Source organism: Arvicola amphibius, chromosome 6 (genome assembly GCF_903992535.2).
Source record: "Arvicola amphibius chromosome 6, mArvAmp1.2, whole genome shotgun sequence".
In the NCBI taxonomy this organism is placed as follows: Eukaryota; Metazoa; Chordata; class Mammalia; order Rodentia; family Cricetidae; genus Arvicola; species Arvicola amphibius.
The window spans coordinates 61,167,081-61,190,785 of NC_052052.2; the positions used below are offsets into that span (position 1 = coordinate 61,167,081).

General features: G+C 36.0%; 1 protein-coding gene across 4 annotated transcripts in view; it reads right to left on the reverse strand.

Moving 5' to 3' along the window:
• The window catches only part of Cntln (centlein), a 250,041-nt gene that overhangs the window by 163,398 nt on the left and 62,938 nt on the right, over nt 1–23,705 (reverse strand). For all 4 annotated transcript variants that reach the window (XM_038333679.1, XM_038333678.1, XM_038333677.1 and 1 more), the window contains exons 4-7: nt 17,926–18,060; nt 17,150–17,329; nt 2,815–2,948; nt 293–455 (exon numbers count right to left, since the gene is read on the reverse strand). In XM_038333679.1, coding sequence (XP_038189607.1) covers nt 293–455; nt 2,815–2,948; nt 17,150–17,329; nt 17,926–18,060 — 612 coding nt within the window. The remainder of the gene's footprint in view (nt 1–292; nt 456–2,814; nt 2,949–17,149; nt 17,330–17,925; nt 18,061–23,705) is intronic.

Here is a 23,705-nt window from a genome sequence, read left to right on the forward strand (position 1 = left end):
TCTACCTTAGGTCACACATTAGGATCACACCTTATCCAATTATTTCTTATAACAGAAGCACTATTGTACCTAGTATGTTTCACAGAAGAAATAAAAGTTCCAATTTTTAAGTTGTTTCTATAGCTGTATTTTCAACTTTTCCAATTTGCTACAGCAAACTCATAAAAATTTAGATATTACCAAGTTAAAACATGAAAAAGAGAATCAAATACAAAACTTTTAAAAACTTGAAATCTGTTTTTCTAAGTTCATGCATGTAACTTCACATCTTTACAGCAAACAAGCAGCGTACTTTTTGGTAGGATATACTTTCAGCCGTGTGAACATCCTCCTGGTTCTTCAGTACTTTCTGTGTATCCATATTGAGGACCTGGAGCTGCTGGATCAGCTCGGCTTGCTGGGCTGTGTGTGCGCTGTTCTGCTTGTACAGGTTCTGCAGCTCCTGCAGCTCCTTCCTGTGCAAGGCAAGCAATAATAGGGAGTAGCATGAATAAAGATCGCTCCCGGTAAATAACTGTGTTCATCTAATATATAGATCAGCTCCCTATTTTTCATCTATTATTTTTATTGCAGGCAAACTTACTAATAAATGAAATATACATAAAGTATTTAATATTTACCACATATACCTAGAAAGTATTGACAGAACTACCATGGCTTTCAAACACAAATACTTATCAATTTTCTTTTATAACGCGATAGAAATAAAAATTCTGGATATATTTTCACAGAAACATCTTTTCACTGAATTAAGTTAAAATTTCAGTTCCAAGTACTAATAAGCAATGGTTCTAATTATAGTTATCAGATAGTTTTAAATATAGGCTAAGTAAAGCTTTCATTTTACATAATAAAGAACTTTTAGTGGAAAAAACACAAAGAGGGCCAATAAATTTTTCAGAACATCACGTGACTCTGAAGATGCTGTGTAAGTTGATGAGGTTATCCAAAGTCAAAAGGAAGAAAAACAAGACAAGGAATCCAGTCTTTGCAAACACCCAAGTGAACCCTGGTAAAATGGAAGGACAATGACCTAGTAGGGAATATGACACTAAGGATCCAGGAGAACAATACCTCTAGGGGAGAGACCTCCAGATTCCTGTGGTAAGAAATCCTGTTTGACACAAACTATACAAAAACTATAAATTATTTGGATATTCTATTTGGACAGAAAGAATATTTATAGAGACATATATTTGAGGCTCCACCACTTAGTTTGTTAGAACACCTATCTTATATAGAAACATATATCACCAAAATACGTTTATTTTATATATTTTGGAGATTGAATTTTAAGTGGAATTTTTCTTATCTATAACTTCAAACTTGTTATTTATATATATGGAAAGATTTTTAAGTAAAGAAATATGTAAATAATTGTTGAAGACTAATAAAAACTAGTACAGAGAAAATACGCTCTGCTTTTTAGACATTTAAGACAAGAATGTTCTCAATCACATTCCCAGAACCCATATGAATAATAATGTACATAATCTATCTTCCTATGACTACAAGTGGAAACATGTAAAAATAATAGTTCAAACATTAGCGAGAGGAGAAAAGGAGCTACAGAGTGCTTCAAGGAAATGTAGTAAAGACAGTAGAAGTCCATTGTGACTGTGCTGTTGGTTTTATTGCTAGACCAGAAATTTTAACAAAGGAAATAAACAATAGTATATCCATTGAGGTTAGTGAGAGCCTGCTGGCCAAGAGACCTATATAAATAAATATTGCATCTATAGAAAAGGCATGATGAAGTTAAGCAATAACAGTACATGATGAAAGCAAAAACTTATTTCTTCTCCAATATTCAAATATATCATCTATCTTTTAATAAGAGCAAGATTGATATATACAAAAATTATGTACATTAAAGTTTTAAATATATGTACCTTCAGTCGTAACAAATACAATCTAGAGAAGGGAGACACTCACGTTACTATGAGAAACATGAGGAGTAAAAGCTGACGTGAAGGAGAGTGCACTTTTGTGCTACCTCATACACTGCTTTTACAACCATTCCTCTAGGAAGCACAAAATGACCTAGGGGTGGATGTGTGTGTGTAAACACACGCACACGCACACACGCACACACACACACACACACAATCACACACACACATAATCTCTCTCTCTAACTAAATGAAAAGTTAAAAATACCTATGGACCACTGGGAAGGAATGAGTTTGTCCTGACCACCTTTCTATGAAAACAAAGGAAACAAACAGGACTTATTTAAAACAGGTGGTTTGTGTTTTACTCTGAATGTGAAGCGCCCCTCACAAACTCATATACTTGAACAGTTGTTTCCTGGCTGGTGGTGCTATTTTGTGAGGTTATAGAACCCTCAAGACATGGGGCCTAGCAGGCAGACATGGAGCCATGGGACAGGAGACTTGTGGGTTGTACCCCAGTACCAGAACCAGTCTGGTGTTCTCCAGATCCTAGTCAGCAACAGATATGTGAACAAGCCACCTCATACGGCAGCCACCATGGCGTTTTGACAAAGACACAATTCCAAGTACTTAATATTAAGCAAAATTTACTGGGCACAATAAGAAGAAGTCCAGAAAACAATGAGTAAGTGCACTATTCCGGTTAGAAACCGAGTCATGATCTTAGTCACAGGGAGCTCCTAGCTTCTCTGGGTAACTGGTACCACTTTAGTTTACAGAATTCCAGATTTTCACTGCACAGACATACGTACCTACGAAGACATACTGTTATCATTTGGAAGTATTAACAATAAACATAAATGGTGTCATACTCAAGACTAATGATATTCTGATGAAACTGAAAACGGAATCTACTCGCCTGACCAGTGTAATATCCATATCTTTCTGGAGAAGTTCAGTCTGCTTGTTGTTCAGCTGCAGTGACAGAGCATTGTATTTACTCCGTGATAATTCAATTTCTTTCTTTGCTTCAACTAAATTGTCTTCAAAAGCCTAAAATTACAATATAATAAACAAAGGTATATCATAGTTATTCTATAAGATGTAGGGAAAAGTTAGTAATGTTCTTATCAAAACTATATTTGGGTTTTCCATAATAATCAAATTTTAACATATTTGAATATCAACATTTAAAATAATTTCAAAATAAAAAAATAGAAGATCAAGGGAAATGACAATTTTGAAGAATTTTAGGTGAAAAAAGTTCACAAATAGCAGTAACTTGTATTAGTCATAGAATTTATTTCAGGAACTTTAAAAAAAATTCATGGTATAAAAATCAAGAATTTAGGCTGGGCGGTGGCTCATGCCTCTAATCCTGGCAATAGGGAGAGGCAGGAGGCCTGTGAGTTCAAGGACAGCCTGATTTACAGATCTAGTTCCATAACAGCTAGGGCTGTTACAGAGAAACCCTGTCATTAAAAAAACAAATCAACAAGGCAAAACAAACTGTAAAACCTACACAAAGTTTACTATTAAAGTTAAAATAAATCATACAATAAAATTATTTGTTACATTAAAAAACATTTAAATATAAAGAATAAATGGTAGTTATAATTTTATTTGGTCCCTGTTTTAAATGTACAAACATAAATTAGCAAGCATTGCAAAGAAAAACAAAATAATTTTCTAATATTTATGACTGAGATTATGCTTTGTTCTCTTGATGGTATTAAAACTTTCAACTAACATTCTCTAAAACTCACCTTTTCCTCCTAACAATTTTCTAAAGCTTTCATTTTGAAACTATTTTTAAAATTTATATGTATTTTAAGTTCATAAAATTAATTTTAATTAGTGTTATGAAGAAACAATTATGTCTAAATGGAGTCTGCCTATATTAACACCATTTATTCATTATTTATATAACTGATCATCAGACTTTAGGTTAAGAACTAGAAATTCCCCTTTATTTACACAAAAAAGAATAACATATGCATACATACAAAGATGATAAAAGGAAAGAAAAAGTCAAAAGGAAAAAAGGAGGAGAAAGAGAAAGTTGGTTCTTTCATGTGGGAGAAAGGACAAGGACCTGACACACGCCCTAAGCAGAACAAGTTTATCTCTGCGCTCTGCTTGCTCTCTTTTGGGGTAGGCAGATATGTAGCCAGAGAGGTGCTGGACAAAATGCAGTGAAAAGTCTGTAACAGATAAAAAAGAATGAAGAGCTTTGGACTCTGGCCCAGAGGCCCGGGGTAAGTTTCCAACTTCATTGGTAACATCAGGACAAAGGTGCCAAGCTCAGTTTTCAACCTGACTCATGGTAGGTATGAGAGGGCAATAAAAGCTTTCGTGAACTGAATAAAGGTCTACTTCAAACTGGTGGCACTGGAACATCAAAACTGTGCAAAAGTGACATGACAAATGGTTGGAGTGGAAGTAGGTGACAGCAAAATGTTCCTACTTAATTACTCTTAGAAAATCTAATGTTCAAGAAAGAATAAAAGGGTGGGGTGCTGCTCGGTATTACACAACGTGCTTGCCTAGAATGTCTGAGACCCTAGGTTTCATCCACCAGAACTATTATTGAAAATAGTAATAAACAACCCTTACGTATTTATCTTTAGAGTAACAAATCAGTGCACTTCTCAACCTTCGGTGTGTAGGATTCTATTTGTACTAGATAGAAATTAACACAGAGACTCAAAATTGGTCCATGTGCACAGAAAAAGGGATGCTCAGCTCTAAATGGGGTGCCCACAGTGAAAAGTTATTTGCTGACTATTAAAGGTCAGTTTCTTGTGCGAACTCACAGCAGCTGTGACAAGTGCAAGATGTGTACAAGATCAAGCCAGTCAAAATCCCAGCCACTGAGGGCTACCCATGTTCCAGCAGATGCCTCACACTCAAGTACATATAGACAGCAGTAAAAGGGCTCCATGGACTGAAAAACAAAACAAAACATGAAACCACGTGAAATTAGCAAGGAGAAGTAGTGGAGGAATGGAGAGGAAAGAATGGAGGATAGATCTGATAAAACACACTGTGTGCACATATGAAATTCTCAATATAATTTCTTTATTAAAGAAAAAAGCTGACATGTGGGGAAAACTAAGTTTAAGTCATAGAGGAAAACTGAAAGTTCAAGATTGTTCTGGGAAACTTCAAGCGTATCTATCTCAAAAAAGAAAGCAAAAAGGCTGGACATGAACCTTATTTGGACCTTCTGCCTACCATATTAAAGACTGGTTCTCTTCCCAACATTGGAGAAAAGAATCAAGAAAGTGAGCACTTGGAGAAATGAACCACTGTAGAAAACTGAAATATTGAGAGACAATTTTGAAATAGATAAAATGAAGAAGAGATGAAGCAATTGTACTACTAATATGAAAGAAAATACCTGATGCTAAGAATATAAATAGAGAAACCAAGTAAAAGGCTGTTGGAGCCGAAAAAAAACCATAACATAAGAACTGTAGAGTCTGATCTGGAATATATTTAAAGATAAAAGTGACAAATATCTGTCCTTAAGGGATCATAGGGTAGTAAGACAAGTAAGCGTTATATAGTAACTTCCTCCAAGACAAAACTGCCCATCTTGAAGGGAACTCTTTAAAACACAGGATGTTTAAAGGGGTGATAAAACCACAGGAAGTTCTAAGGAGAGGTGAAATATTCCATCCTGAGGGGAAGCTCATTAAGTTCAGGAAGTAATCAGGAAGTCCCTGAATCTTAGTAGATTCACTAGGCTCCTTCCTCACTAAGTATATATAGTTTGTAAAGACACAGTGAGACACTTCTAGAAGAGATGCTTCATCCTACCACAGAGATACTTTCTCAATCATGTTCATTTATGCTCTACTCATAATAGCCAGAAACTGGAAACAACCTAGATATCCCTCAACATCTGTGATGAATAGATAAAGAAAATGTGGTACATTTACACAATAGAATTATTTGGGCATTAAAAAATTGAAATCATGAAATTCACAGGTAAATTAATGGAACTAGAAAAAACCATCATGAAGTACCACAGACTCAGAAAGGCAATGTTTTTACTAGACAATGTGCATACTAGTTACATTGTTGATAAACCAGCTACAACCCATATAACCACAGAGGTTAGGCATAGAATATGGGACTAGATGAAACAGATAGGTTTCCCTAGGAAAGAGAAACAGAATAGATAGTTATGGATAGACAAGGGTGGGATCGGGACTGGAACTGGAATATCAAGCAGGGAGGCAAGGGAAGAGGGGGACAAGGAAGGGAATACATGGAAAGATAGCTGAAATTAAGGGCCATTAGAGAGACATTATGTAATCCTAATACGGTAGAAGCTTCCTAAAATATATTCATATGTGAAGGGGATCTAAATGAAATTGCCAAATAATGGAGAAGACAGAGCATCATCTGGGACATCTTTTGTCAACAAATGAAGTTTCCAGTATCAGGAGAATAGGTTACATCTAGTTAAGTTGTTGGCCAGGTTAACTATCTATTATATTATAATTCCTTAGAGATTTGTTTGATTTCTAATGAGAGACAGAAAGGGAGTTGATCTGGATGCAAGAGGAGGTGGAGAAAAACTGGAAGAAGTTAAAGGAGAGGAAACTGTAATTGGAATATATTATATGAAAAAAATTCTTTTCTTCTCTTTTTTTAGATTTTTAGTTTTTAATTTTGTGTATGAATGTTCTGCCAGCATGTATTTAAGTATACAATGTGCATGCAGTATGGACAGAGGCCCGAAGAAGGCTCGGGTCTCCTGAAACTGGAATTACATGTGGATGCTAGGACTTAAACACAGGTCCTTTGAAGGAACAGCCAGGGCTCTTAAAGGCTGAGTCATCTCTCCACCCACCACCCCCTGTCAAATCTATTATCAATAAAAATAAATAAATTAATTAATTAAAATAAAATACACTTAAATAAAAGCATCCTAAAACAACCCACAATATTGGGGGATCACTTTTTCCTGTTTGTCTGTGAGCTCAAGGAATGTAGCAGAGGATGACCTTGAAGTTCCTTCTGACCTCATGACAGCTCTTCCCAAATGCTGAGATCTGTAGACTTATGGGAACTGAACCCAGTATTTTATATGCTAGGCAAACATGCTAAGAACTGAACTATATAGACTCGAATCACTGAATATTTAGCTGCTAGGCAAATAACACAAAGGACACTTCATAAATTGATCCAAAAATTAGTAAGCATTACAATTAATGATAAAAATGTTTCTAAAAATTAAAAATAATCTTGGTTTATATTAAAGGTTGTTTAAGGGTTTAAACAGTTCAAAAAGAGAAGAAAATACAAAACAAGACATTGAACACATACATATTATGTGTGAAATGGTGCATTTTTATTGATTGTGTGATATTACACACAAAAATACATTGTGTAAATACTTTTAACTAATAAGAGCTTATAAACAGAATAAAAGTTTATTTTGCAAACATGTTTGTTTTTCCACATAACTCAATATTTATGATATCAGCAAAACAAATTGGCAAAAATAAATCTTATGACTGATATGTAATATACTTATAAAGCCTTATTGAATAAAAGAAAATATGACCTAAAGAAAGATATGCTACAATAATGAAAGCAGAGAATCATTATTATAAGCATAACAATTGTCTTTTTCACATACCAGTTGTCTCTACATTTATCTTATCTACAAATATAGATATGTGAATAATCACAATGTTTTTATATTGGAGTTGGTATTCTAGAACTAAAACATCATGCCAGCCATAACACCAAGGTAAGCCACAAAGGCTAGGAACTCTTCCTATTTGAAATTTAAACTCAATCCTAAAACAGGGCTAATCAAATAAAACATAGAAACAGAAACAGACCCAGAGGCAGTCAAATTAATTATACTAAAATTTGAGAAAGTATATTGTTTTTGATGGATAATTGTTCTTTTTAATGACATTGGTACTACTCTAATTAAATAGAAAACCCCCCAATCTAAGCCATAAACATTTTTCTTGTCATATTTTTCTCCATCCTACTTATCACTGTGTAACAAAGATGAAGTTTTGTTGCTTGTGCATTTATATGTGTCACTACTAATACAAATTTCATGAAAGCCGTGTTTTACACTGGTATTTCTCAATTATGCTGGTGTCAGACACATGCTCAACAAATTCTTCCACTCCTAACATTTACAACAAACTTCAACTGATTCAGACAGCTAACGATACATTTGTGGGCTGAACATGGTTAAGTCCCCAGTAATTACCTCTTTAGACTACAATCCCTAAAGAATTGGGAAGGATCTAATGGAGATAGCAACAGCTGCCAATATTCTGGAATTTCCTTAAACTAACTTCAATCATAGACAAGAACAAACTTCTCTCCTGAATAAAACTCTATTGATCTTAGGCTACTATTTGTGCTGTCCCAGTCAAAGGTTATAGTGTTAGCAGTTTCATAAATGTGTTTCTCACCAGACATTTGGTTCTAGCATGGGAGACTTTGACAAGACTGACTACACCACTCCTAGGATCTCTAGGAATCTCACACCCATTGATGAAACAGGAAAACAGTTCCTCTGCAAATCAGCTTATCAGCGTTTAAATCTTTCACTTCTTAAAGAAGAAAAGGTTTTCACTGATAATTTCCCACTTGCTGGTAAGCAGCTTCTCTCCAATTTCATTTCAGTCTCTCCTGTTCTCCCTATTTATGTAAAAAAAATTACAAAGAGAAACTAGTAAGAAATTATACTGTCTTTATTTGCACATTTCTGTGTAAAGATAAAATATATAAATGATATATATCAGAAAAAATAGTGAAATGTATAAGAAAAAGCACCAAGGAAAGTTATGATTATTTTACTAAAAAATTATGTGTGAACCATCTACTTCCAAAATGGCCCATAATGAGAAGCTTCAGATATACAAACCCTAGAACGTAGGCTGTACTTGGTGAATTTTTTTTAAGTATACAAAGTTGCCTCCTAAAACTTAGCCAAGGAGATAAAATAAAGGAAGAAATGTCACCCTGGGCTTCCTGAGATTGAAGCAGTCTAAAAGAGAAACAGAGTGGTGACTCATACTTTGATCCCAGCATTTGGGATCTCATGCCTTTGCACTAGGGAGGTATAAACAGAAATGTAAGGTGGGTCTCGCCCATTCAGTCTGAGATGTCTTTTTGTTGTTGTTGTTGTTTTTCAAGACACGGTTTCTCTGTACCTTTGGGGCCTGTCCTGGAACTAGGTCTTGTGTGGAGGCCCAAAAATGTGAGCCTATTTCCACCTTGACCTAAGGTCAGAGAGTTGAAACATAGTTTTTTAATCTTACTCCTACCTTTTGGGGTCAGGATATTTTCAGCAATTGGAAATTAAATGTGGGTGATTTCAATATTCATTGGAACTCCCTCCCGGTACTACTCTGTGTTTTCTGTTTTATTATTTTTGTGTCTTCATACTCTTTACTTATATTTCTAATCCCCACACCCCTACCCTGGGTGTTTTTGTTGAGGCTGGTCCCTGACACTCTTGTAAACCTGGCTGGCCTTGAACTCACAGAGATCAACCTGCCCCTGTCTCCCAAGTACAGGGATCAAAGGCATGTACCACCACTGCCCGGCCAGTCAGAGGCAGGATCGTCCCATTCAGTCTGAGATTTTGTAGAGGTAAGAAGTCTCTGATAGCTAGGTGCTCTGCTTCTCTGATCTTTTAGCTTTCAACTTAATATCTGACTCCAGGTTTTTATTGATTAAGACTAATTAGATTCACGCTTCACTCTACCTCAATATATAAGTAGAGAACAACAGAGGAAAATACCAACATCAACCCTAGGCCTCCTCACACAAGCACACATGCTCATGCAAATTCACACTTAGATATGTACCCACAAACATGCAAATACCCATACGTGTGTGTTACACATACATATGCATGCAAAAATATTCAACCAAAAATTGGTTACATTTCTATAAACTAATAATTAGTAATCAGAAAAATAAATTGGAAAAAACCAAATTTGTTTATAATAAAATCATAAAAATGCTCAGAAAAAAATCTAATCTTTGTCAGCCTGGTGGTAAGGTGTGTAATCCCTCCTACTTGGGAAGCAGAGGGAGGAGACTCACACGTTTAAGATCCACCTGAGCTACAAAGTCTCAACATAAAAAGTAAAAAGAGGGCTAAATAATTATCTTAGTAGGGGAATGCTTGTCTCGCCAAGTGAGAGGCCCTGGTTTCAAACACAAATGCAACAGAATAAGTACATACACAAACAAACAAACAAAACCCACAAATAATAGTTTGATTAGATAGTTACAGTAGTTAACAAATTAAACTTCAGACCTACTCAACAAGATGGAAATCATATCTGGTACTGGAAACCTAACCAACTACCATGGCTAATGAAGTCATGAAGTTTAGAGAGAAACATACCATTACCATATATTAAACCATCACAATTCTTAACTAATATCTAAATATTTGTAGTCCTTACCCCTTGTTCTGTCTTAAATGAAAATGGCCCCATAAAATCAAATATTTGAATGCTTGTTCCCCAGTTAGTGGAACAGCTTGGGAGGGGTTAGGAGGTGTGCCACTGGGAGTGGGCTTTGAGGTTTAAAAAGTTAGCTCTTTCTCTCTCTACATTTTCCTCTCTCTCTCTCTCTCTCTGCCTCATGCTTGTAGGTGAGCTCTCAGCTTCTGCTCTATTGCCATGCCTGCCTGCCTGCTGCCACACTCCCCACCACATGGACTTTAACATTCTGGAACCGTGAGTCCCAACTAAATGATTTTGTAAGTTTTCTTGCCATGTTGTGTTGTCACACCAATAGAAAAGTAACTGAGATACTCCCCATCAAAGAAACTTCTCTTTGCAATAGAGACCATTACATAAAACCACACCAAATAAAATGCATTTGTGGAGCCCAGTCCCAACAGATCACCCTCCTGAACACTGAAATCACAGGGTTGTACCATCACATCCAGCCAACAGCTGAATACAAGCTGAATGACAGAGATTTCAGTGACAGAATGTAGCAAGGAATCTGGACTTTGTAGACTGACTGGAAAAAGAACTAAAGAAATGGACCATTTCAACAATTAACAAAAAGCAAACCCTCAAGCTGGAGCAGAATCTTACTCGGGTGCTACCAGTTACAACTGCAAATATCGACTTACAACACCACCTAAGACACACTGTCTTAGCTAGGGTTTCTTTTGCTGTGAAGAGACACATGCAGGCATGGTGCTGCTGGAGCTGAGAGTGCAACATCTTGCAGGCAACAGGAAGTCAACTGATTGTGTCAAACTGAGTGAAGCTTGAGAAAAGAGACCTCAAGTTCTCTACAGTGACAGACTTCCTCCAAAAAGGCCACACCTCCTAATAGTGCCACTCCCTTTGGGGGACATTTTTTTTTTCAAACCACCACACGCCCCCAAGAAGCAGGAAAGCATGATTCTCTTGAAAGGAGCAAGATACTGTTACATCACACCTGAGGAATTCCATAGGCTACACTTACCAGGCAATAATCCTAAAATAAGTATCATGAAGATGACCAAGAGCAAAAGAAAAATATGGACAAAAACAAATGGAAACCTGCATGGATAAACAAAAAGAATATAAAAAGAAGGTACTAAATGGAATCAACCAGAAATTCAAGAGAATATTTACACGCACGTCCACACACACACACACACACACACACACACACACATTACCTGTATCAGGAAGGCTAAGAGCAAACAGAGCAAACAAAAGAAAACTCATAAAACTATCAGAATAAGAAAAAATAAAAAATCACTGAGACTAGAGGGGGACACCATCAAAAATGTCAACACATACAATATGAAGTCTCGGTAGGAAATTTACTGGTAAATTACTACCATTATTTTGCTAAATGAAATTATTGTCCAACTTTCTTCTAGTTACTTTGTTTATACCTATAGATGAATACTGCTCTCAACCTTGGCCAGATACATTTTGAGACTCAGAATCGTTGACTGTTTGTTCCCCACCTCCCACCCAAGGAAAAGGAAACATCATGAAAGGGATCCAAAATAAGGTCAGAGGTGAAGAATGGAAAGAACTCCTGTGAAACATGGTCTTCTGGAAATGCACGGCTGTTGTACTAGAGAAGTCACTGTACCTACAAGACCTGAACAAGATCAAGTCAATAACATCAGTGACCATTCCAGAAGGCAGCACTAAAAATAAAAATTAAAAATTAAGAAGGACTTGTAAGTGGACGAGAGACATGGGGGATATTTTGGGTGACATCTAGGAAGAATAGAGGGGAGAGCTGGGGTGGACTGGTGATGAAATTATACTGAAAACCATATGGAGAGATGGGCTAAAAACAAATGTTGCACAAAAGCTTCTGAAATTTGATGGAAAACATGACTCAAAAAAATTTGAAGAGTTCCATGTTTAAAAAAAAAAAGACAAATAAACCCATGTGAAAATATAGCCACTTATTAAAATAGCATGGCAACAGATCTACATAGCAGAGTTCTTATAAGATATTGGCAACTGATGGTTTTAATTCAAATTAAACTGGAATAAGCTTAAAATGGCAAATCTAGTCCTCATGACAGCCAAAAGGAAAATAGCAATAGAAATATATACATACATAAAAATGAAGCAAAATGTACACTATAGAAAACAAGTAAACACACAGGAAGTGATGTGGGATTCCCCCTCTGTATGCTATAAATATGTTTTTTTACCATTGGTTAATAAAGAAGATGCTATATCCTATGGCAGGAAAAAATATAGCCAGGCAGGAGGAGACATATAGAGAGAGTAGGTGGAATCAGAGAGAGGCCATTTAGTTTGCCGAACTCGTGTGGTAATACATCGATTACTAAAAATGGGTTAATTTAAGATATAAGAGCTAGCTGAAAATATACATAAACCTTTGGCCAAACAGTGTTAATATTAATAGTTTCTGTGTGATTATTCGTGTCTGGGCAGCCAGGAAATGAATGAGCAGTCTCAGCTCACAAGGAAGAAAACAAAGGCAATGAGAGACAGACTATCATACACTTATAAGATATACAAAAAAATGCAAAAGTTAGTTTTCCTTGTCACTCTATTCTTAATGTAAATTAATTAAACTTTATACTCAAAGAAAAATGTTGGCAGGATGAATAAATAAAATATTATATAAAAATATTATATATAAAAGATTCTCTTAGGATTCAAAGATTTGAATAGAAAATAAAAGGAAGAAAAATATATACTGTACAAACAGATCCAAACAGAACTGAGATGGAAATAATTTTGTGAGAGATACTATGAGTAAATTGAGGAGGCACTGAAGAAAAAGGATCAACAAAACTAAAAATATATGCATCGTGCACTGTAGCTGTTGCTGTTTTTACTCTTTGGGGGCCTACCCCCAGCTCCCAAATAAATACTCGGAGATTTATTCTTATTTATACATGCCTGGCCTTAGCTTGGCTCATTTCTAGAAAGCTTTTCTAACTTAAGTTATTCTATTTCTTTTCTTCTGCATTTTGCCTTTGGACTTTTTATCTTTCTTAGTTCTATATGTCTTTCTTCCCTTTTTACTCCATAGCTAGTTATGTGGCTGGGTGGCCAGCTCCTGGTATTCTCCTTCTCTCCTTCTTTTCTTACTCCTAGCTCTTTTCTTGTTCTTCTCTCTTCTCATGAACCTAGATTTCTCCTATTTATTTTCTCTGCCTAGCAGCCCCGCCTATTTCTCTCTCCTGCCTAGATATTGGCCTTTAAGCTCCTTATTAGACTAATGAGGTGTTTTAAACAGGCAAAGTAACATAGCTTTACAGACTTAAATAAATGCAACATAAAAGAATGAAACACATTTGTATCATTAAATAAATATTCCACAGCATAAAAGAATGTAATGTATCTTAAACTAATATTCCACAACTGTATGTATGTATGTGTGTGTATATATACATATATATATGTATATATGTATATATACATATATATATGTATATATATACACATATATGTATATATATATACATATATATATTAGATTTTGTCTTTCTTCTCCCCTTTGATGAAATTTGACTTGTTTTGTAGAAAGGGAAACAATGATTCTAAAATTCACATGCAAGTAGAAGAGATTAGGCATACATTTTGAAAAAAACAGACACACATACATGCAATGTACAAAATGTGTTACAAATTTACAGTACTCGAGACAGTGTAGCAAAGGCATGAGTATAGATGTATAAGCAAAGGAACAGAACTGAGTTCCAGAAATAAACTCATATGACAGTAAACAGCATTCAACAAGAATGCCAAGATAATTTAGTAAGGAAAAGAAAACTTATTTTCAACAAGAGGTAAAATTGGAAGATGTAAGTGAATAAAGTTGAACCTGTATCCCACACCACATTAAGACATTATCAGTGAGACAAAACATGGCTTATTTTCACTCTTATTGAGAATCTAGGTGCATGTGTGTGCCAGCGCTAAAGCAGAGAAAATGTTATTTGGAAGAAACAAGGGGGCAGCAAGATGGAGTGGATAAGATACAGAAGTGAATGGGGAAAATAAAAAAGTTAACTCAGAATGGATAAAAACTACACTCATAAAACATAGTAAGCTATAAAAATCTCAAAAGATAGGATCCAGTCTTCATGATCTTTGATTATACATTGGTTTCTTGTATAACTCAAAAAATAGAGCAACAATAAAAAAAAAGGTAACAAGTAACATAAAAAATGAAAAATGTCTCTGTGTTTAAAGAAACACCATTACCTCAGAGCAGTATGAGTGGATAGACTCAGATATTGGAGACGCTAAAGCTAGCCTTATTTGTTTCTGTCCTTTTCAATAAAATACATAACAAAAGAAAAATTTGAGATTTAATGGGAAAATAAACAAAAAACTCAAGGCAAAGAGAATACCACATAATGTTGTATTTTAAAATTATTCTTATGCTCACTATTAGTTTATACAAATGCAGTAATAAAAGATAAGACTGATACAGTACTGCTTATATTGTATATATAATATATTAGCTTATATATAATACAATAGCTAATAGTTTGTATTAACAAAGTAGCAAAATATCAGACTGGTACAATATAACAAGACAACTTTTGTAGCTGTTACTCTTTTTACCAAATATATATATCAAGGAAGTAAAAATCTGTTCAAAAACTCAATGAAATAGTTTCAAATTCTGTGTCTGATGAGGGACTTATAAACAGTATATTTGCATAGACAGATCTCCAAAGATATGCAAATGATCAGTAACACATAAAAAAATGCTCAACATCATTAGTCACAAGGAAAATGCAAATTAAAGTCAGAATGAGAATTGGGGATATAACTCAGTAGTAGGGCATTTAGTTATCAGACACAGGGCTCTAGAATCAATCCTTATTACTACAAAAAACAAGGCCCCCCAAAGCACACATACAATGAGATACCATTTCACAATTGTCACTAGAGTAACTACAGCAAAAAAATACAGACAATATTGTTAACAAAGATATTTAGAAATAAAAAGACTTCATATACAGCTATTTAGAACAGAACTAGCAATTTACTTAGAAGCTTAAAAACAGTTACTATCTAACCTAAAAAATCTCACTATAACTTTACCAGAGACAAAAGAAAATAGGTGTATATAGAAGATGAAATGAGGAAATTCTCCTTACCTATGAGTGTTTATGGCTGAGGTCCATGCACAAATTAACAAGGGTGGAGCAAGAGCATTTAGAGGCTACTATAATACTATATTCTACATTCTTGAGAGGTAGAATAACAATTTTCTCAAATTAATTATTAAATTAAACATGAAACCATTTGCTTCTTAATGCAACTTACTAACAAAATCGTTCTTAATACTGTATCCTAGCGAAGGACTACATAAAGGCCTTACCAAAAGAATGGAGTAGGCTTTACTACCCAATACTGACTCAAGTTACAAAACTATAACGCCTCATGTCACAAAAAAATAAGCCTATAAACAGACCAATACACACAAGGAAATTTGAAAGGAGAGACTGAATCTCAAATCAATAAACTATTGAATGATGCAGTATAAACAAATACTTTAGAGCAGGATACCCTTATCATATAAAATTCTTAAATTAAGAAAATTAAGGAAGAAAATAAGATACAGATTGTTATCAATTCACAAACTTTGAAAGGCCAATTAATCCTATTCAAGGTACAAATACGTTCCTCAACCAAAAGCAAGAGCAAAACCATAGAATTGATTATATGAATGACACAAAAAATGGAAAGAACTGAACAGCCATGTGACTGTAAATGAGCGCAAGGCAGCATCACATAGAAATACCACATTTCCAAAGGCTTGACTTCAGAAAAAAATAATAAAAATTTAAAAAATATATCAAGATCTAGTTACCCCAATAGCTAATTGGTTCACTGAATTGTTGAACAGTATACAATATACACAATTGACAGACTCAACCTCCAATTTATCCCTCTCTCCGAATGAATATACATTCACAAATCTGCACACTTACTTAAACATGCAAAAATACTCAGCAATAATCAACTACAATATACTTGATGGATATATGCGTATGTACAGAGATAAGATTTTCTTGTGTACACACACAAAAGACTTCCATATTCGATAGTCTTATTTGTTTCTGCCCTTTTCAATAAAATACATGATGAAAGAGAAATTTGAAATGTAATGGGAAAATAAATTAACAAAAACCTCAAGACAAAGAGAATGCCAGAGAATGTTTTATTTTTAAATGATACTCAAAATGGATGGGAGAATATTATAGAGAATAATACAAAGACTTTTATCTTCTAATAAAATTTTACTTTTCCCTTTAAGCCAAAGAAAACACTTTCATAGACCCATATGTATTTTTAACTGTTTTGTGGGGATTCTTTACATGGTAATTTCAAAGGAAGTAGAAAAGAGTCTCCAAAATGTATTGTAATGAATTCTAGATCATTTTGAAAAAGTAAGCCTTCGTTTTAAAAAGTCAAACCAATGGTTCTAAGTATATTTTTCAAAACATACTTTATTTCAAAAGCAATAGCCTTTATTTTTTAATGATTACATTTTAGGATAACTATTTGAAGTCAGCTTCCTGCTTTGCGACATCAATATTTAAAAAGCTATGGGTCTTAAGTGAAAGAATATAAATTAATGCTAGTTCCCACTGGTGGATCTGAATATATAACTTGTTATTTAAAGAAAAAACATGTACTCAACTTCCTGTAAGAAGTTAGAGGCAGAACAGCAGCACAGACTCAATCCTTGTCCTATACCTTTACTTTAGCATCCGCACTGTGTTTTTCTTTTCTCCAGTGTGCTTCCTGGTTCCTCAGTTTCTCCAGGTCATTTAGCAGGTCAGTGCAGCGTGTACGTAATTTCTCATTTTCCTCCTCCAGGTTTTTTATAAACAGCCTGCTTTGCTCTTCTTTATTCTGTACAAACTCCTTAGTGTCCTGTAGTGCAGGACCATAAGGGCCGATAAACATGGGGGAAAAAAAGGTGAGAACTAATCAGCAAACATAAACTGTGCAGCTTCCACCTCAGAGCAGCTTCTTCTGTATTTGATGGCCAAGGTCACCTGTGTACTTTATTGGCCTCTTTTCATGCAGGTGGATGGGTCATATTTTTTCACTGGATGACAGCTTTGATGAGTACACATTTGCAAAGAGCCCATTAATTGATCAAGCTGCCTTTGATGCTGTCCCCAGCTATTTTTGAGACCCACACAGACATATCCTCCCAGACCTGGGTTTTATCAATTAATAATGCCAGTCCCATCAGAATCTAATTACAAGAAGCCACATATTCACACTCCTACTTTCTTAGCTCCATTTCCATCATTAACTATTTATCTGTAAGTTATAAAGCTCCGAGTCTTAGCTTTAAAGCATCTTTATCAGAGTTTTTGCATTTGAGAAAACTGTGTGGAACAGCAGGGCCTAAGGCAATTTTCCTGCAAGCCTGTCACTTTCTGTGCCACAAGGGTTAGCAAACTTCAAGGGGGACATCAAAGCAAAGGTACTGTAAAGGCATGCACAAGTCAACACACCTTAAGCTCTTGGCTTTTGTCTTTACATTTCTTCTGTAAATCACTGAATTCTTTCCTCAAGAAGGTATTTTCTTCATCAACCATAGTCTTCCATTTTACAAGGTCATTTATTTCCTGTCTTAGTTCTGATTCAGTCTGTGAAAAAGATTGAAATCAACTGTAAACTGAAAGTCTAAGAAAAAAACAGCTCATTTCACAAGCTATGAATGTTAGCTGCTGATGTCAGCTTTCATACCGCAGTTCTCACTTCCGAAACCACACCCAAGGGCTTTCGCCTCAGAAGTGCAAGGATGAGAAACACTAAAAACATAATACTAAATATAAATACTAAACCTTACATTGAAAGCAAACATTTATGTGATCTGAAAAAAGTTACCAAATGTGATTAAAATTCTAATAAGGAAAATGTATGAATAGTTAAAATAAGATATAACTATCCTCTTATTGGGTAACATTTAGGAAACAGTTCTAGAAAAGCAACTGTTTTTTTAATGAATGAATCATTTCAAAAATAAAAATAAAAACAGCAAAGTTGAGTGCCAAAATATTTTGTTCCACAGGCAGAATACTAAGATTATAGTAATTATAACTCAATACTATTCACAAAAGCTAGATGTTTACTTTATACCTAACTAAAAAATAGAAGATTGTATTTCAATTCTTAGCTGCCTCTTCTGTTTATAGTTTTTCTCTCAGAAAATGCCTCTCTGTGGCACTGTGATGTAGCATCAGACCTGACAGGTCCCAGTAACCTGGTTCAACTGTAACATCCAGGAATACACTTCTGCTGGGATGTCAGCTGTCACTTCCAACTAAAACCCATATCCTGCTACTATCTTCTTCCTAGATCCCTGTGTCTTTCACTAACATCTCCATCCTTACAGCTAGCACTTAGCAAGGACTTGCTCTCTAGCCTCACACACTTATTGGAAGCCTACAAGTATGACCCAACAGTGTCAGCATTGGTCTGCAACCAAGAAGCAGACACAACAAAATAAAATACTGGGGTTGTTGTTGTTTGGTTATTTATTTATATTTCTGTAATTGGTTGGTTGTCTTAGGCAGAGTCTCACTCTAGCCCTAGCTGGCATGGAACTTACTTCATAGACTAGGCTGGCCTGAAATTCATGACAATCCTCTTTCCTCAGACTTCCATTACTAGAGATTAGAGGTCTATTCCACCATGTCTGGCTTTGTTTTTGTTTTAAATAAAAATTTCAGTAGAAACGAACCTTTAGTCTATCTCTGGTGTAACAATGATGCTCAAATCCCTGAATATCTATTTATTTTATATTTCAATATCTCTCACTTATTAAGCCCTCTTCAAAGGACTGGAGGATTTATGAAATCTAGAGCAAGATTCAAGGGGAAAATGAATGGCAGCAAAATGTGAGGAATTAGTTAAAGACAGCACTGGTGCTCAACTGACAAGAAAAGAAATAAAGAAAAAAAGCTGTATTGTTAAATGTTAGTTTTATTTTACTTATACTAAAAGTATTTTAGATATTGAATACATCTAAAACTAATGTATGAAATTGGGTTAAAATGAAAAAGAAGAAAAGCAGAAGCACTCTACATGCCAACTAAATAAATACCACAAGGTTGCCATTATTCGTGAAGTCCCTGTAGGTCCCCTCTCATCTTCTAACCATCTCTCACCCCAGTTCGCTGCCCAACCACTCCAGAGGTAACAGCTATACTGGAAGGATGTATCCTGTTTTCTGCTCTTTTCTTTTCTTTTCTTTTCTTTTCTTTTCTTTTCTTTTCAACAGTTTAAAGAAATATACATTTTTTTCTTTTTTCTTTGTTTTGGTTTTTAGAGACAGGGTTTCTCTGTAATTTTTTTTAGAGCCTGTCCTGGAACTAGCTCTTGTAGACCAGGCTGGCCTCGAACTCACAGAGATCCACCTTCCTCTGCCTTTTGAGTGCTGATATTAAAGGTGTGCGCCACCACCGCCTAGCCAGAAATATACATTCTTATTTAATAGATGACATAACTTGCCTCACTTTTAACATTATATTAAATTATACTATACATGTTCTGTGTCTTGCTATTTTTGTTCAATATTTTCTTCCAGATTCATCCATATGGGTGGATATAGTTGCAATCCAATTACACTGGTGGAAAACATGGCTCCTATGAACACACTATGATATACCCATTTCTTCTCACTATATAGTTCAGCTGTTTCCTCCTTAATGGAAGATGTATGTACACAGACAATGCAGTTGCCACACTCTTAATCATGTCTCCAGTATACATGAGTGAATATTACTTTTAAAGTAGAGTTTTTCAAACTAGAGCTGTGGCTAACTATCATTTGAGCCCAGAAACGACCATCTTGGAGTGTTCATCTGAGTCTGCTTGCAAAATGATTATCCCAGCTGGGCTTGTTGACTGTCTATATCCACCCTCATAGAAAGATGGGGAGGGTCACAAGGCCTTCCTATTACTTGTTATATACAACTCAGCACATGACCTCAGGAAAGAGCTGGAGTTAGGCCAGGGAAGACAAGGAGAGGGGCTCTATCCATATGGCCATGAAAAGGTCATCCTGTCTACTTGGTAAAAGCTATCAAGGTGCAGCCTTTTAGGGGCGGAAGACCTATACCCCTGTAAGGAACCCCTCACCTAGGCTCTATAAGGAAGCCCAAAGAACTCCTTGGCCCCCAATAAGCTTTGGTAGAACTGTATTTCAATTTACCATTGGGACTTTAGGAGGGCGAATAGACATTGCTCATGCCTCCAACAGTACATTATTTAGCAACAAGAATACAATCTAAGAATGGTTCATTAGATTGATTTAGTCATCAAACCAAGTGTTGGGGAAATGAAACAAAAGAGAAAATAACAATGATCTGTACAAATTCTTAGCATAAACAATACCCATAAGAATTGTAAATTCAAAGATATAAGTATTAAATATCTTCAGAAATAAAAACATCTATAGGCCTATCCTTCAAAAGAAGTGAAAAAACTCAAGAGCATCTCTCATATATTCTGGAGCAGGTTCAAACCCTAAAAAAGGGATGTCTACCAAGGGTTCCTTATTATTAGGGAACTGAACATTACCAGGCACTGACAACCTGAAGGACACAAGGGGAAAGTTCATCTGTGAGTTACTTACTATTTAAAGACTGGCACTTGTATGAGTTAGTAAGATGGAAAAAATAGACATAGGCCTAATTTGTAAATAAAAACACAAAGTAAGGTTACTGGCTAGCCCAAACCATCATATTCTGATAATTAGTTGGACAAATTATATTCTACTGTATAATCATCAATGTTACACAACGATGAATTTCTGATAGAAAGTTGATAAACTCCCAAACTTTTGTAATTCTAAAGAATTAAGTATATTTTCCTAATGAAATTTTTTTTATAATTTTTAATAATTTATTTTTTATGTACATTGGTGTTTTGCCTACATGTATGTCTGCAAGAGGGTGTCAGATCCTCTGGTACAGGAGTTACAGACAGTTATGAGCTGCCATGTGGGTGCTGGGAATTGAACCCAGGTCTTCTGAAAGAGCAGCACTGCTCTTAACCACGGAGCCATCTCCCAAGGCCCCTGAAAAAATCTAATTTAAATAATGAAAGTACAGGTAGATACAGAGACAATGAATTTTAAAACTTAGCTGTACAATACTTTTTCAGCAAACCTTTCCAGATACAGTAAATTTCTGATAGTCTGACATGAGCTCATACTAAAATAGCAAACAGAACTCAGAGGAACCATAAAGCATAAAGGGCAACAAGACAAAGCATGTCTGAAACAAATAATTTATTATGGACAAGCCAAGAAATGAATAATTTAGACCCTGGTCAAGAGAAGCCTATAGAGTAAGTGTGGATTAGGGAACAGCATAGAACCTAAAACCCTGCTATACTCCAGCTCTTTCCTGAGGCCATGTGCTATTAAGGCAGAGTAACTGGAGTACAGTTAATTTATACTAACTACAAACTATCTCAAAACGGAAACAAGAGCTTTAATAACACAGAGAAGTAATGACACCACTACAACTAAAGCAATGGAAAAGAGAGAGGGGGGAGTAAGAAAATAAGTACAAATGAAAACCGACATGCATTTCTATGCTTCCTAGAAGGTAGGGAGAGAGGGAGGGGAGGGAGGGAGGGAGGGAGGGAGGGAGGGAGGGAGGGAGGGAGGGAGGGAGGGAGGGAGGGAGGGAGGGAGGGAGGGAGAGAGAAACACTAAAGAGCAACATTTCATTAACTGCAGTATACTAGGTTATCAGAACTCACGTCATCTTTCCTATAATAAAGAAAAGGGCTTCACGATGTAACTTATTTTATAGCCAGCGTGACACAACTCCAGTTCTGAGACAGAGCAGCAAAGGTTTAACCTCCCCACAGCTAGCAGGTTCTTTTGTTTGTTTGGGTAGCTTTCTTCCTTTTTTTCTTATTTGTTGATTAGCTGGGTTTTGTGAAAATTCTTGTTTAAATGTACTTTTCTTGGGCATGGTTAGTTTTGTTGCTAATTTTCTGCAGCCTGAGTGGACACTAATGTAGTGCACACAAGGCCCTCCAGCCCAGTTTATAGGCAGGCAGCCGCACTGGTCTGCTGATGTGGGAGGTTAGATGTGGTAGTCTGTGGAATGACACACACACATCACTTCTGTAAGCTGCAGCAACACCTTAGTCCCTCAGGCTGTGTCTGCCCTGTGGCCACCATGACTTCGTCAGGGGCCACAGCCCCTGTATGCACCATTGCCACTACAGTTGTCTCCAGACCGCTGCTGCCGCACAGCAATCCACCAGCTGCCTTCCTGACTTAGTAGAGTTCCCTACAGCCTCCCACTCATCCTTCACATGCTGATGGACCTAACAGGCATGAGCAGACTGGTGTCAAGTAAGAAACCTGGTGCTCCATGTAAACAGCAATCAGGGTGGAAGCAGAAATTCCTCTTTAGTCAACAGAGAACTTTGGCCTTTACCAGCCTGGTCCTACATAAGCTTAAATCGTCATGTCCTCACTGAGTCAGTCTGGAAAGACTCTGCCCTATATGCTAGCTCCCCATGCTGCAGAATCAACCAAAGAAATCCTGAGTGTGATGGTTTCACTCTGCCTTTTCACTCTTTTAATCTGGAAATGCGCAGTGCTCTTAGCTGAACTAGAGCCAGAAGGAAATGGTAATACTGACGGCTAACAGCACAGAGGGTTGCTTAAGAAAGGAGTACTCCCTGGCCAGGCGTGGTGGCGCACGCCTTTAATCGCAGAACTGGGCAGGCAGAGGCAGGCAGATCTCTATGAGCTCAAGGCCAGCCTGGTCTACAGAGAGAGTTCCAGGAGAGGCTCCAAAGCTACAGGGAAACCCTGTCTCAAAAAACCAAAAGGAAAGAAAAAAAAAAAACAAAACAAAGCTACACAGAGAAACTCTGCCTCAAAAATGCGAAACAGAAAAGAGAACTCCCAACACTAAAGGATGAGAGCTCACAACACTACAGGGAGCTGAACTTTTGGTTTTCATGATTTTTCTCTGAATTGAGCTAATGATCATTCCATCATCACAATCTTACCAAAAGCATTTTTGTGATAATCTTTACTGTCAATTATATATGTGATAACATTAGATTTCTCTTCTGTAAGCACTATGTATAAAAGCCAAAAATACCCACCCTAACATATGACTAGACCCACAATAAAGTCTTAAGCTCAAGGAAATGTCATTCCAATTGATACTGTATTTCACGAACTATAAATCCTGTGGGGGGGGAGTACTTAGCATTACTCAGTGAAACAACCAAAATTCAACAGAGG